At 40.1% G+C, this 16,675-nt stretch overlaps 1 protein-coding gene across 10 annotated transcripts in view; it reads right to left on the reverse strand.

Annotated features, from left to right (window-relative positions):
* Positions 1 to 16,675, reverse strand: part of LOC138763443 (xenotropic and polytropic retrovirus receptor 1 homolog) — a 379,170-nt gene that overhangs the window by 157,406 nt on the left and 205,089 nt on the right. For 9 of the 10 annotated variants that reach the window (XM_069937590.1, XM_069937587.1, XM_069937588.1 and 6 more), the window contains one exon: positions 13,322 to 13,542. In XM_069937590.1, the coding sequence (XP_069793691.1) occupies positions 13,322 to 13,542 (221 nt within the window). Of the gene's footprint in view, positions 1 to 10,120; positions 10,285 to 13,321; positions 13,543 to 16,675 lie in introns of those variants that run through there. The other variant, XM_069937597.1, reaches the window with a different exon arrangement.

Below are 16,675 nucleotides of genomic sequence, written 5' to 3' on the forward strand. Positions count from 1 at the left end.
AAGTATGGATAAAGGACTGGCTGACAGGCAGGAAGTAGAAAGTAGAGAACCTGTAATCATTCGGGGACCACAGGGATCACTGATGGAACTGAAAAAGTTTTCAATATGTTGTTGTTTGTCACTCGTCAAAGAAGCCCATGCCATCTTAACTTCATTGTTGGCAAGTATGCAAAGGTGGCTGATTAGACCAAAGGTCCTTTCACACAGATGACAGAGGTGTAGTGTCAGTAGCTTGATTTTCAAGATTCTCTTTTTCTCTTTGCTTCCTCCTTTCTAGCTTCCTCATATAAGTGAGCACTACTTTTTGTGCGGATATGCCAAATAGGACAAGCCCACAAGCAATTGTTCCCAGTGGCACTTGTCAAACTGTTCAGGGATGTTCTGAAAAAATCTTTGAATCTCTTTCTCTGTCTATCGCATGACCTTTTCCCCACAGTTAGCTCTCCATAAAGTAGCTGTTTATTCTTGGTATTTGGTATCCTGTCATCAAATAACCTTCTAACTTGCAACACAAAATCTGCTGAGGAACTCAGTGGGTCAAACAACATCAGTGGGAGATAAATGAATGGTAACTGATGCAGGTTGGCACACTTCATTACAACTCTTTTCTCCACTGATCCTGCTCAACCTGCTGAGTTTTTCCAGCAGATTATGTGTTGTGCAGATTCCAGCATTTACAGACACCTGTGTATCTTCAGTTCTTCTAACATTTCTAGCCTATCTGATCTCTGATTTTTTTTCAAGTGTTTAGATGCTGGAGAGGTTTGTGTGGGGCAGAACATGTTTGCCTGGAATCTTGTTTTCGCCTTACAACATCTATTAATAGCTTGAATGAAGGAAGCAAGTGTTCAGCAACCAAATTTATGGATGACACAAAAATAGATGAGACGGCAAGTAGCAAGAACACAAATGGTTTACAGAGATATATTGTTAAGTGAGTGCACAAGCTAATGGAGCACAATGTGGGAAAATGTGACATTGTTCATCTTGAAAGGAAGATTAAATAAACAAAGTATGGTAAATTACTGGAGAAAGTTCCAACCCAGAGGAATTGGGGATAAAAGAAGGGAAATCTAACTGCACTGTATGAAGTACAAGTGAAATTGTATCTGGAGCACTGTAAACAATTAAAGTGATGCTATTTAAGGAAAGGTATAACATTGCAGAAGGCTCATAGATGGTTCACTAAATGATATGGGTATGGCAGGAATGAAGAAGTGTTGAATGGATTAGGTTTATGCATGGAAAAATCTACCTGAAACATCTTTGGAAGCAAAGTAGGGAAAAAGCTGAATGTTTCCTGTCATGGGGAGTCCATAACTTCAAGGTGGTTTAAGGAAACACTCATTTAACATTAAGTTGAGAAACAATCTTTGAAACCTCTTGCATCAGACAGCTGTGAGAGCCACTGTGAGGGTTTATTGCAGGCTGAGATATCTAATTGATCAGTAAGATAATCAAGCATTATAGAAACAAGAGAAGGAAAGTGAACTTGAGGCATGCTGGATTTCTTATTCCTAGCTCTACTTGTGGAACACCAAACCGGACACCAATCCTTGGGCTGCTGGAAACTGGCTCACGAGATCCAGATATCAGAACTGGGATTTGAAGTGGTGTTGAGGCACGAAGGGATCCCAAAAGGCCTTAGATGCTGAAAGCTTTCTGATCATATCAGAGTTTGGATCTTGAGCTTGGGCTGCTGGATTGAATAGGAGTCTGTGAGGCTGCAGAGGCTGTGGGAGTGCTGAAGGCAAATCCATAGACAGCCAGCATCACTGAAGGGATCCAAATCCGAATCAGGATTTATTGTCATGAACAAGTATTTTGCAGCAGCATCGTAATGCAAACATACATATTATAACCATCTTATGACATTTACTATAAAAATAAATAAATAACGTTGAAGTACTCGAGATGGCAGAGGTCGACAGCATCGAGTCCACGCTGCTGAAGATCCAGCTGCGCTGGGTGGGTCATGTCTCCAGAATGGAGGACCATCGCCTTCCCAAGATCGTGTTATATGGCGAGCTCTCCACTGGCCACCGTGACAGAGGTGCACCAAAGAAAAGGTACAAGGACTGCCTAAAGAAATCTCTTGGTGCCTGCCACATTGACCACCGCCAGTGGGCTGATATCGCCTCAAACCGTGCATCTTGGCGCCTCACAGTTTGGCGGGCAGCAACCTCCTTTGAAGAAGACCGCAGATCCCACCTCACTGACAAAAGGCATAGGAGGAAAAACCCAACACCCAACCCCAACCAACCAATTTTGCCCTGCAGCCGCTGCAACCGTGTCTGCCTGTCCCGCATCGGACTTGTCAGCCACAAACGAGCCTGCAGCTGACGTGGACTTTTACCCCCTCCATAAATCTTCGTCCGCGAAGCCAAGCCAAAGAAATAAATAATACTATAATAATAACAATAATAGTTCATTGATTATTCAGGAATCAGCAGGGAAGAAGCTGTCCTTGTGCCACTGAGTACTCATCTTTAGGCTCCTGTACCTTTTTCCCAATGGCAGAAGAGTGCTGCTTCTTTTAAGACACCACATCATGTAGATGTCCTCGATGGAGTGAAGTCTGGTTCCTGTGATGTCGTAGGCTGAGCTAACAACCTTCTGGAGTTTACACTTGTCCTGAGAGTTGGTGCCTCCATACCATGCAGTGATGCAACCAGACAGAATGCTCTCCATGGAACACCTGTACACGTTTACGAGAGTCTTCAGTGACATACCGAATTTCCTCAGACACCTCACAAAGTATAGATGCTGGCAAGCATTCTTTGTGATGGCATCAACTTGGAGGCTCCAGGACAGATCCTTGGAGATGTTGACACCAGGAATTTGAAGTTCTTGACAGTCCCCATTACTTTTTTAAAAAATTTCTTTTCCATTTGCGCCAAAATATGTACAAATGATAAATGATAAAAACGACACAAAAATAATAGTTTTTATATATTTTCTCCCTCCACCCACCTCCCTCCCCACAAAAGTAGGGAAAATAAAGAAAAGAAAAAGCCTATCTAATAAAACTACATCTTTTCATTAATTAATTGCAGTTTACATAGTAATCTTAAACCATAACTAATTCGGATGGGTTGGGTGGGGGCGTGGTGGATGCTGCAGGCAAAGTCGTAGCAATAAAATCCATGTAGGGTTTCCAAATCTTAACAAAATTTTCTGGTTGATTTCGTAAATTATACATTATTCTCTAATTTAATAATTCCGTTCGCCATCTATTCAAACCACAATATCACCAGATTCCTACGTTACAACTATAGAAATCTATTGCTGTTGCTACACTTAAAGCTTCTTTTGATAAATATCTAACTTCAATTGGGAAATATCTCCCAATAAAAATACTCTGGGATCCTTCAAAATTTATGTCTTCAAAACTCGTCCCAAGAAAATACATATCCTTCCAAAACATATCTACCTTTTCACATTGCCAGATTGCATACGACTGTCTCCATTACTGAGTCCTCGATGATGACTGAGTAGTGTTCTTCTGACTTCCTCCTGAAGTTCACAATCATCTCCTTGGTTTTGCTGACGTTATCATTACACCATTGAACGAGCTGATTTATTTCCCTCCTGTACTCTTCCTCTTTGTTGTTTGCGTTTCTGCCATTGACTGTGGTGTCATTGGCAAAATTGTAGATGGCATTGGAATTGTGCCTGACCACACAAGAGATAGGTGTATAGCGAGTAGAGCAGTGGGCCAAGCATGCATCCTTGTGGTGCGCCTGTGTTGATGATTAGTGAGGAGACGACATTGTTTCCCATTTGTACTGACTGTGATCTTCCAATGAGAAACTCAAGGATCAAGGTGCAGAGTGGGGTACAGAGATTCTTGACCAGCACTGAGGGAATAATGATATTGAAGGCCAAGCTATTGACTATGAAGAACAACCATATGTATGAATTACTGTTTTCGAAGTGACCCAGAGCTGAGTGAAGAGCCAGCAATATTACATCTACTGTAGAGTGATTGTGATAATAGGTGAATGGCAGTGGGTCCAGATCTTTACTCAGCTATGTGTTAATTCTGGCCATGACCAACCTCTCAAAGCATTTCTTCACAGTAGAAGTTAGTGGCACTGGGTGGTAGTCATTGAGGCAGCCCACACTACTCATCTTGGATACCGGGATGATTGATGCCCTTTTGAAGCTGGTGGGAACCTCTGACTGCCACAATGCTCCTGGCAATGCTATAGGTGACTCTGCCTTTACAGCAGCCAAAATTTGATATATATCATGTATGGTACTTTTTTGTATTATTACATGACAATAAAAGGTGCCTTTAGACACCTCTTGTCAAATCTCACAACATTGAAACCTTGAACTTTATCTGCATTCCCTAATTATCACATGGGTTAAATATGGAACTCCCAACCCAAAAGGGGTGAGAGTGTGGTCATTAAGAGATTCAGCTCTTGAATAAGGCATCAACCTCCAAAGACAATCAGAAATGGACAATAAATACAGTAATGTCCCAATAAACAAGAACAAAGATCACCATGAAGATATAATTTCAATTGGGCAATATACCTTCTCTCAAAAATGAATATTTTTCCATATAGATACCTTTTACAGATAATTCATACCTTTGAATTAACTCTGATCTCAGTAACAACCTTTGGACAGATTTTATGAAGATCCAAATGGTTTATGCTGTTGCTTGAATATGAACTACTGACTCTGCCATGTAAAATTGCTGAATTGATCAAACACCCAACACATTCAGTGTTAAATGTTCCTATAGCTGACAATTATTTTCCATTTGTTCTTTGTGAGGCTATAGTTTCTTTCTGGATTTTTAATTTTGTTTCAAGTTGTCAGCAATTGAAATGATCTTCCTTGAATTTTATATAATTGAACCACCAGATAATCTTTAGTTCATTGTTACAATGTCAAATTCTTGAAATACTATTGTGGGAACATCATCTTAGCATACACTGTACTGCAGTGGTTCAAAGTGACACCACATCATTGCTTCAGGAGAAATCAGGGCTGGGCAAATGTTCACCTTGCTAGTGACAAACTCATCTCATTTAAAAATATAATTGTTGGTAGTTAATTGAGCTGCAACAAAACCTATCCGTTTTTGTGGATTTCAAGGCTTTGTAACACGTCTCCAGAATGGAGGACCATCGCCTTCCCAAGATCGTGTTATATGGCGAGCTCTCCACTGGCCACCGTGACAGAGGTGCACCAAAGAAGAGGTACAAGGACTGCTTAAAGAAATCTCTTGGTGCCTGCTACATTCACCACCGCCAGTGGACTGATATCGTCTCAAACCGTGCATCTTGGCGCTTCACAGTTCGGCAGGCAGAAACCTCCTTTGAAGAAGACCGCAGAGCCCACCTCACTGACAAAAGACAAAGGAGGAAAAACCCAACACCCACCCCAACCAACCAATTTTCCCTTGCAACCGCTGCAACCATGTCTGCCTGTCCCGCATCGGACTTGTCAGCCACAAACGAGCCTGCAGCTGACGTGGACATTACCCCTCCATAAATCTTCATCCGCGAAGCCAAGCCAAAGAAAAGAAACCTATATTACTTGAATTGTGTCTTGTAATAGCATAATTACTGTACATATTACTTTTACCTTTCCTCTCCCCTCTATTCTTGGTGTTCATAGAACATAGAACACTATAGCACAGTATAGTCCCTTCAGTCCTTGATGTTGTGCCGACCCATATATTCCTTTAAAAAAAATTACTAAACCCACCCTACTCCGTAACCCTCTATTTTTCTTCCATCCATGTGCCTGTCTAAAAGTATCTTAAATGGGTCAAATGTTTCAGCCTCCACCACCATCCCTGGCAAGGCATTCCAGGCACCCATAATTCTCTGCATTAAAACTTACCCCTGAGGTCTCCCCTAAATTTAACTCCCTTCACTTTGTACATATGTCCTCTAGTGTTTTCTATTCCTGCTCTGGGAAACAGGTGCTGGCTGTCCACCCTCTATCTATGCCTCTCATAATCTTGTAGATCTCTATCAAGTCTCCTCTCATTCTTCTACGCTCCAAAGATCCTGGTAAATCTCCTCTACATCCTTCCTATAATGAGGTGCCAAACTGAACACAATATTCTAAGTATGGTCTTATCAGAGATTTGTAGAATTGCGATATTACCTCTCTACTTCTTAACTGAATCGCCGTATTAATGAAGCCCACCATCCCATAGGCCTTATTAACTATCCTATCAATCTGCGCAGTGACCTTGAGGGATGTATGGATTTGAATCCCCAAGGTCCCGCTGTTCATCCACACTCTTAAGTAACCAACCATTAACCGTATACTCAGCCTTCTGGTTTGTCCTTCCAAAATGCATCACCCCACATTTATCTGGATTAAACTCCATCTGCCACTTTTCTGCTAAACTCTGCATCCTGTCTATATCCTCTTGTAATCTTCAGCTCCATCCACAACTCCTCCAACCTTCGTGTCATCCGCAAACGTCCTGACCCATCCTTCTGCCTCTTCATCCAGGTCATTTATTAAAAATCACAGAGCAAGGGTCCCAGAACAGATCCTTGTGGCACTCCACTAGTCATCAACCTCAAGGCACAATACTTTCCTTCCACTACTACTCTCTGCTTTCTTCCTGAAAGCCAATTTTTTATCCACTGATTCCATCATCATGACTTTTAGGATGAGTCTCTTGTGGGGGACCTTGTCAAAAGCTTTGTCAAATCATGTAGACCACATCTACTGCCCTACCTTCATCAATTTCTTTTGTTACCTCCTCAAAAAATTCAATTAGGTTCGTAAGGTATGACCTTCCCTTCACAAGGCCATGCTGACTATCCTTGAGTAGAATGTTCTTCTCTAAATGCTCATTGATCCTATCCTTAAGAATCCTCTCCAATAGTTTACACAAATCTGAGTAACCTTTTTTAAACAAGGGGACCACATTTGCCATTCTCCAATTCTCTGGCACCTCCCCTGCAGCCAAAGAGGATTCAAAGATTATTGCTATTACCCCAGCTATCTCTTCTTTCACTTCTCACAGCACTCTGGGGTACATTGCGTCCAATCTTGATGTTTTTAAGAAGATTCGACATTTCCTATTACTTAATCTCTTCATTGTCCAGCACACAGGCCTGTTCTATTTTGAACTCACCCTAATTAAGGTCCTTTTCTCTTGTGAGTACTGAAACAAAGTATTCATTTAAGACCTCCGCAACCTCCTCCGCTTCCAGGCACATGTTGCTTCCTTTATCGTTTAGCAGCCCCAGCTTCATTCCCGTCATCTTTCTGTTCATCACGTACATATAGAACGCCTGGGATTCTCCTTAAACCTACATGCCAAGGCCTTCTCATGCCCCCTTTAAGTTCTTCTCCTAAGTCTTTTCTTAAGCTCCTTCCTGGCTACCATATATTTCCCATGAGCTCTTCCTGTTTCTTGCTTCCTATATCTAACATATGCTTTATTCTTCCTTTTGATTAGTTGCCTCACCTGTTCCATCAGCCATAGTTCCCTTTACCAACTAACTTTTCTTTGTTCCACTGGGATAAACCCATCCTGAACCCAGCACAAGTGGTCCCTGAACTTACTCCACATAACTTCTGTGCTTTCACCCTTGAACATCTTTTTCAAAATTACTCTTGTTAGTTCCTGCCTCCCCCCTTCATAATTACCATTTCCCACTTTGTCTATTTTCATCCTTTTCCATAGCTATGTTGAAGCTAAGGGAGTTGTGGTATTTCTCACCAAAATGCTCCCCCATCGAGAGGTCCACCTGGCTATCTTTATAATGACACACTATGTCATTCACCCCACAAACCTCTTGCTGCTTTCTGGGTTAACATATGAACATAAGAAATAGGAAAAGAAGTCGGCCATCTGGTCCATTGAGCCTGCTCCACCATTCAATCAGATCATGTCTCCATGGACTCAACTCCAAATTTGCTGCCTTTTCTCCATAACCCTTCTCTGTAATAATTCTTCAAATATGCAAAAATATATCTGCATCTTAAATATATTTAATGATGTAATTATGTACTGCTTCCTTGGCTAGAGAATTCCACAGATTCACTACTCTATGGGAAAAATAGTTCCTCATCTCCATCCTAAATCCCACAGAATCTTAAGGCTATGTTGCCTCGTTCTAACCTACCAATGGAAATAACTTTCCTGGCTCTTTCATAATTTTAATGTTTCTGTAAGATTCCCTGTCATTCTTCTGAATTCCACTGAGTATACTCCTGGGCAACTCAGCATCTCCTCATCTCTGGAATCAACTTGGTGAACGTTCTCTGAACCACCTCCAAAGCCAGTATACCCTTTCTCAAGCAAGACCACCAGAAATGTAAGCAGTACTCCAGGTGTGGCCTCACCAGTACCCTGACCAGTTGCAGCAGAACCTCCCTGCTCAAATTCGATTTAAAAAATACATTTAAAAAAATGTAATCCCTCCAGCAATGAAGGCCAACATCCCAGTTGCCTTCTTGATTACCTGCGGCACCGGCAGACCAACATTTTGCAATTTATGCACAAGCACTATCAAGTCCCTCTGCACAACAGCATGTTGCAAACTTTTACCATTTCTATAATATATTCTCTTTTTCTTTCCAAATTGGATGATTTTGCATTTACCAACATTGAACTCCATCTGCCAGAACCTTGCCAACTCACCTCACCTATCCCCATCTCTCTGAAGACTCTCCACAAACTTCGCAGTATTTGCTTTCCCCCCTCAATTTAGTGTTATCAGCAAATATGGATATGTTACACTCGGTCCTCTCTTTCAAATCATTAATGTATATAATGAACAGTTATGGGCCCAGCTCTGAACCGATAGCGCACTGCTCACCACTGATAGCTACTGATTTTCATATACCTCCACAATGTATTCACTGTTAGACATGCCTTCTGTTTTGATTCTTTCACCAGTTACCTACCCTAATAAACAATTCATAGTAGATGATTAATTCAACTCAGCCATTCATCAGGAGTGCCGAAAATCAGGCATTTGGTTGGTATGAGCATGAAAACATAAGAAATAGGAGCAGGAGTAGGCCATCCGGCCCATTGAGCCTCCCCCGCCATTCAATAAGATCATGGCTGACCTGATCAATGACTCAATTCCACCTACTGCCTTTTCCCCACATCCTTAAGTTCCTTTTTTATGTAAAAATCTATCTAACTGGACTGTAAATATGTTTAATGAAGTAGCATCAACCGCTTCCCTGGGTACAGAATTCCACAGATTCCCCACTCTCTGGGAAAAACAGTTTTTCCTCATCTCTGTCTTAAATCTACTCTCCTGAATCTTGAGGCTGAGTCCCCTCGTTCTGCTCTCACCTACCAGTGAAAACAATTTTTCTGCCTCTATCTATCGATCCCTTTCATAATTTTACATGTTTCTATAAGATTTCCTCTCATTCTTCTGAATTCGAGTGAGTATAATCCCAGACGACTTAGTCTCTTCTCGTAGGTCAACCCCCTCATCTTTGGGATCAACTTGGTGAACCTCCTCTGGACTGCCTCCAAGGCCAGCGTATCCTTCCTCAAGTATGAGACGAGAACTGCAAACAGTTCTCCAGGTGTGGCCTCTCTAGTACCTTGTACAGTTGCAGCATGACCTCCCTGCAAGTTGGGCCAAAGGTCTGTTTCCATGCTGAATAATAATAATAATTCAAAATGCTCTATCTGATGAAAAGGTGGATACAAACTCAACACTAGTGTTTTTAAAAATTCTGGCTAATTTCTTGGAAAGTTGGTAAAGATTTGGGAACTAATAGGATCATAATCAGTTGGATGTCCTTTGAGAGTATTGGTTCAGATATACCTCCTGATGCTATACTATTTCTGTGAACTCTGCATAGATTTGGCTTATATTCTTATGAATAAGGAAAAAAAGATAGCTGATTTAGTTCTCGTGTCAATATGACCTGGTGTGGTACATTGACAGAAATAGTTTCCTTAGTGTTGGGAGTCTACAACATGAAACATAACATTATAATTTTAGCAAGGCCAATTCAGGAAGATGTCATATCTTATTTTCATATAGAATAGGTAGAATAAATCAAGAACCTTACCCACTTCCCCAACCTAGAGCATCATAAACTAAGGGTCAAACAAAAATTAAAAAACTGAGACTGTTACATTCTTCCTGGCAGGATGACAGGGAATATCAACCACAGCAACCATGTGAAGTTAAACATGAAGGTTCCACCATGATCTTCCAGGGTCATAGTACTGAGTGCCTCGACTTTTTCTCTTCATTTTGCCTTCAACCTACAGCTCAGGTTTAATGTTTTCATGGCCTTGAAGTCATTTTCCATTGGCCTACAGATAAACCAGGATTATAGAAGACCTTGTTAAAGGCAGTAGGATCTTTTGCAACTTGCATATTTGATGAAAGATTATCTCATATACCGTAAAATCCCCATTATCCAGCACCTACGGGGATCGCGGGTGCAGGATATGTGCATTTTCCAGTTGACTGAAGCTCAATCTTACAATGCCCTAATAATTTTGCAATAAGAATAAGAATACATCTTCAAGAAGACAAAAGATAGTACAAAATGTAAAGTAATTTGAAAAAAAAAATCAGTATTGTAGCCTTTAATTATGTAAAGTTCACTTTAATCAAGTAATTCTGTAACTTACAAAATTTAAATTCAAATCCCGGTCATTGGCGCTGATACAGCATTGTGCTAGCTGCCACACTAACCATGCCACCATCATAATTAACCCTCCTTCCCTCAAGTTTACAGTTAAAGCCTTACAGTATAGTATACCTAATTCTAATAAAAATAAAGAACCTACTAGGCAGCGATAGGGAGACACTTTGGGAGAATCACCCCAGTGGCAAGTGCCATTGGCCAGATTTCATCCTGGGCACCGCCATTTTATCTAAACACAACTTTATTGAAACTTTATTGAAATATCTTTATGTAATTGAACATAAGGTATCTCTTTCTGCAGATGATCTTTTGCTTTTCATTTCAAATCCTGAGATTCCCATACTTAATATATTAACTTTAGTTGTCCAAGTTATTCAATTCTCAGGTTATAAAATAAATTTGCATAAAAGTGAACTACTTCCTTTTAAAGGCTCTTCTGCCATTTATTCTAAATTCTTGTTTAAAATAGCGGAAGATCAATTCCAATATTTAGGAATTAAAATTATGAAAAAACTTAAAATTTATTGAAAGAGAATTTTGTGGTACTACTTAATAAGATTAGAGTCCAATGGTTCCCAACCTTTTACTTTCCACTCACATACCACTTTAAGTATTCCCTATGCAATGAATGTTCTGTGATTAATAAGGGATTGCTTAAGGTGGAATGTGGGTGGAAAGAAAAAGTTTGAAAACCACCCTTTTCAAATCATTCCAAATTGATTTGTTATGTGCACAGTTTCATAACTCCAAAGGAAATGGGCCAATGACAATTTTTCTCAAGCAAAATATTTCAGTAATAATTGGGTCTAGAGCAGTGATTCTCAACCTTCCCCTCCTACTCACATACCATCTTAAGCAATCACTTACTAATCACAGAACACTTATGGCATAGGGAATGCTTAAAGTGGTATGTGAGTGGAAAGTAAAAGGTTGGAAACCACTGGATTAGACCATACTATTGGGGTGGTCACCTTTATTTATAACAATGAAATGTCATATTAATTCAATTTAAATGAACATTTTGTCAAAATTTTTCTGTCTTTTTCAAGCATTACTGATTTTTATTCGTAAATCTTTATTTAGTTTTTTTAAATTCAGTTCTTTCTTCCCTCATATGGCAGTGAAAACAACCACATATAAATAAAACACATCTTCAAAAAACTACGAAATGGGGGATTATCGCTTCCAGACTTTAGACTTTATTATTGGGTGACCAATATACATAACCTACTTTTATTATTAAATTTTAATCAGTCAGTGAATCGTCCATCTTGGGTAGAAATGGAATTGCATTAAAAAAAAAAATTTCTTAGCAATCTTGGGTTCTTCTTTACCAATTTCCTTTTCTAAATTGACATCTAATCCATTAATGAGTCAAAGATTTTTTGGTCTTAATAGTTTTTCTCTGGTGAGTCCTATTGTAGATAATTTTTTTTGAACAGTCGGTGAAGGATGAAGGTTTTAAGGAATGATTTAGGTTACGCATTCAAAATTATAAGAATCTTTTTATTCAAGATAACTTTGCTTCATCTGAACAATTATTTTCCAAATTTAATCTTTCCAATAAATTTTTTTAGATATTTACAAATTAGACATTTTATTCAATCTATGCTTTCTGATTTTCCTTGAATTTCAGACACTAATATTCTTGATTCATTTTTTTAACTTACAATTTACTTTTCAAGGTGTATTAATATCATTTATTTACAAGTTATCAACCTCAATGTCTGGGATTAAGAATGATTGGGAACAAAATTTGAATATATCCTTTTCAGAAGGTTATATTCTTAGCTTGATTAATGATTCTTCATTTTATGCAAGGCATTGCCTTTTGAAATTTTAGGTGGAATATAGAATACATATGTCTAAACTTAAACTATCTTGTTTTTATGCAGGTATTGATCCACTGTGTGTGAATTGCGAAATTTTTGAGGCTTCACTGATCCATATGTTTTGGCAATGCCCAAATTTAATTTAGAGTATTTTTGGAAAGACATTTTCCAAACTTTATCCATGATTTTTAAAATCAAAATAGAGCCTTGTCCTTTAATTGCTCCGTTTAGTTTTTTGCGTGAACCAGATATAGCTCTGTTGGCAACTCGGGAAAGAAAAAGTTTTAGCTTTTACTACACTGATAGGCAGACGAACAATTTTACTGATATTGAAGGATGATTCTTCACCTCCCCATGCAGAGTGTAATGTCGTACTTAAGGTTGGAGAAAATTATTCTTTATGATTTTCTTTACATGTATATGTGATGATATCTCATTGAATTTTGTATGCAAGTTTATATACTAAAAAAAAAATTTTAAAAGGAAGAAATAGCTGCTGTGGATGGGACACAACTGGGGCACTCTGCTGGCTGAATATTTGCTCCCAAGGTGTTGTGTGTTGATTCAGAGAACCTTTACTTTAAAAATTATAAACATTTACTTAAAATGTTTTCTATTCTTATTTATTTTACATTTATTTTATATTTTTCCTTTTTTTTGTTGGTTGTTTGAGCTTTCGGTTGATTGAGTGCAGGATAATGGGGATTTTTACTGTAATACCATTAATCTCAGCTCATTATCGAAGGAAGCACATGGCCTGGAAAAGAGTTTTACTTCCACAGCCTAAAGCTGAGTTTATAAATGTTGATTTATTTTGCAATCCAAAGTTGGCAGCCCTCCCTTACCTGGTAGTTTTGGAGTAGGATCAGGCTGAGGTAGAACTCACTGAAGGCTAACTTCAAGTCACGAATGTTCCTGTGATGTACACGTTCCTTGTGGGAAAGAGGGAACACAATCCTCCGCTGCCTCAAGTTGGAAAATGCATTGCGGTCCATCTGCACTTCAAGTGTTGATTGCAGCTCATTCTGGAGTGCAGCGAACCTGCGTTGAGCTTCGGCAAGCTTTTCTGTAAACCAGATAAATGATCAAATTAGCATTTCATTTCTGAAATCAGGCTCCCTCCTTTAGATCCTCTTGTTTGCCTGTGCAATCCTTTTCTCAGCCACACAGCACCTGCTCTTGCTTCATTATCTGAGATGAATATTTGTGTATATATGAGGTTCAATGAAAAGAACCAGATCAAATTGAATTTTTACATGTGGCTTTGGCTGTTTCTAAAAAATGTTTAGCTATTACATGGAAGTCTGATTTGGCTTTCAGCATGAAAAGATGGGATAATGAAATGAAAGCTTGTATTCCTTTAGAAAAGACAACTTACAATTTGAGACATAATATTTTTTCTTTATTAAAGCCTGGAGCCCATACTTGAAAGTTATTGATGTTAAAATTTGATCTCTCAGTCCGCTTCGGTGGGTGCCTCCACTTCCGCAGCCAAAAAGTTTGAATATGACTGTATTTGTTGATGATCTTTTTCTTTCTTTTGTAGGTGGGCAAGGGAGGATATTAGTGGGGTGTTTGGGGTTTTTTTTTAAATCTATACTTAATCACATTATTATTTGTATCAATATACTGTAATCAATGTTGTGTGATTTAAAATTTTAAATAAAATATTTCAAAAAAGATAAGAATCAATTTGACAGTACATTCAATGAAGGTCTAGGTCAGCCATTCTCAACCTTTTTTTTAAAACTATGGCCCCCTTAGAACTTTGCTTAAAGTTTATGGGTCCCCTTCCATGTGAAGCAGTCAAGATTAGTCGGTTCCTTTCGTACTTTTCTCCTACCGACTACATATTTTAAAAAAAATATTGTATAATTTCAATTCATCACCCCCCTCCCTTAAATGTGCTGTAGCCCCTGGGGGGGGGGGGGGGCCATTGAGAATGGCTGGTCTAAGTCATGCCCTGTGTTGTGAGAATGAAAAACTTGGTGGCTGCTTTCCAAGTTTTACTCAATTGTAGTTAGTTAGAATTTAGAATTACAGTTTTAATTGAGAACAATTAAAAATTCTTCCTTCCAAAAAAAATATAATCCCATCCACATTGATTGGGAGATTTTGGTACATGACCGGATCTCCTTAATTCTTATGGAGCTACTGTTTCATCATCCTCCACACTAGGGCATGCCAGATCTTCCTCTTCTTCCAGTATTGGTACCACCAGATTTTTAAAAATCTTGTTCTACTATAGGAGATGTGGGGAATGCTTGGGCTTCTGGACAAGGCACCAAGTCAAAAACAGACACTCCTGTCCATCTGGGTACCTGATGTTTTCATATGTTGGATGACTGTCAAGGAGTTCAACTTGATCTACAAGTGGTTCATTCTTGTTACTCCTCATAAACCTTCTTTGTCATATGGGTCCCAGAGTCATTAGCCAGGAGGGCAGTGAATTACCATGAGATGAGTGGTGTTGGAATACAAAAAAAAAGTACATGGGGTGTAATATTTGTTGCACACATCAGCGATCTTTGGGAGTGAAGTACCCCAGGAAGCACCAATTCCCGATGCTTCTAGGCAGGTTATGTGATCTGAGGGCCAAATGGTTTGCCTTCCATTTGATGCTGCTGAACATCTCTACCCGTTCATTTCTTTACCATAGGGTTTGCCATAGTGATATGCATAGGGGTATCTAGGGTATGGCAACTAGGGCATATATCCAGGCGCCACTTGCAAGGGGCGTCACTGTCCTCGTTTTGCCCACCCAATATCCAAGTCCCTTACCGGGCTAGCCCAAAACAGATTCCATCCATTTACTTGAGTGCCCTGGAGTGCCACTCTGGGCCAGCATCTCCTTGGGCCACCAGGGCCATTCCTGCATGCAATCAACACCTGGTAGCGCTCAATGCAGGATCAGTGGGCAAAATGGCCATCTTCCCTGCCCATAATCCCCCATGCAGCTGGAACCACTATGTCAGTGCGAGCGCTAGCCAAGGAAATATGGGTGGGGGATTATAGGTAGGGAAGATGGCCATTTTCCCATTGACCCCACATTGAGCCACTGGCCCCAACAAGCAGCCTCGAAGGCCGAAGTGGCCTGGTGAGGGGCCGGAGGCTGGGAGGCCAGCAGGGCGGGCTGTCAGCGGGCGCAGGCGAGGTTGTCACAGCCCACCCCGGCCGCATGCTGACAGCCCTGCTGGCATCACCACTGACCGCCTGCCTACAGCCCCACCAGCCAGCCTGTGACAGTAACTGATGGCTGCTCATATCATATGTCGGGCAGCACTGTTGGTGTGTAGCAGTTTTTTATGCAGTTTTTTAACTGGAGGGTAGGCACAATGTCAGAGCTTGACCTAGAGCGCCACTTTACCTAGATACACCAGAGGTGATATGCACATCTCAATTATGCCTTCTGAAAGTAATTGGCAATTTTCCTTTGCAAAAAAAGTCCTGATCATCTTTGCTAAAGCATCTTAATTTGGCAGCAATTGGTTGACAGCTTGGTGATAAGTTTGGAAAAATGGATGGCTCTTCCATTTTTGCTGCTGTCAGTGCCCAACTCAGACAAGGATCCTCCGTATTCAAATTTTACTCTCAAATGCTGACACTGGAGATCCTGGCCAAGTATTAAGTTAGAACATAGGTCCTTCAATACATCAAGTCATGTGGCAGCGTACGACTGGCTATCAAGACTAAGAGTTAGGTCAATAACAACAACATATTCTCGGGAACAATTATTTCAAGTTTTCTGAGCCCTAGTAATGTCTTTACTGGATGGGTGACCCTCTAGTTTTAGTTTCTGTGTGACTTTCTCACTAATGTGACTATCAGTGCTGCATGAATCCAGCAGAGCACTTAACCTTTCACCATTCACAGTCACAAAGGTTGCGGCTTCAGCAAGTCCTTGTGGCACATTAGTACCTGAGAATTGACCACTGTTGCCACTGAGCTTGGTGAGGCCTTTGATTTGCACATTTGGGCATAATGTCTCTTCTTGGCACATTTATAACAAATAGCATTGCGTGCAGTACAGTTATCCTGTGAATAAGAGAAGCCATAAAAGAAACATCTCAGTTTTGTATTATAAATGGCAGCCGCAGCTGGTTTCTCAAGAGTAACTGAAGGGTCATCAGGCAGCCCTGCTAAAGAATCCTTCTTACATACCTGCAATAGTTCACTACTGCAGCTGTATGGCCCACTCG

Source organism: Narcine bancroftii, chromosome 5, assembly GCF_036971445.1.
Source record: "Narcine bancroftii isolate sNarBan1 chromosome 5, sNarBan1.hap1, whole genome shotgun sequence".
Taxonomy (NCBI): Eukaryota; Metazoa; Chordata; class Chondrichthyes; order Torpediniformes; family Narcinidae; genus Narcine; species Narcine bancroftii.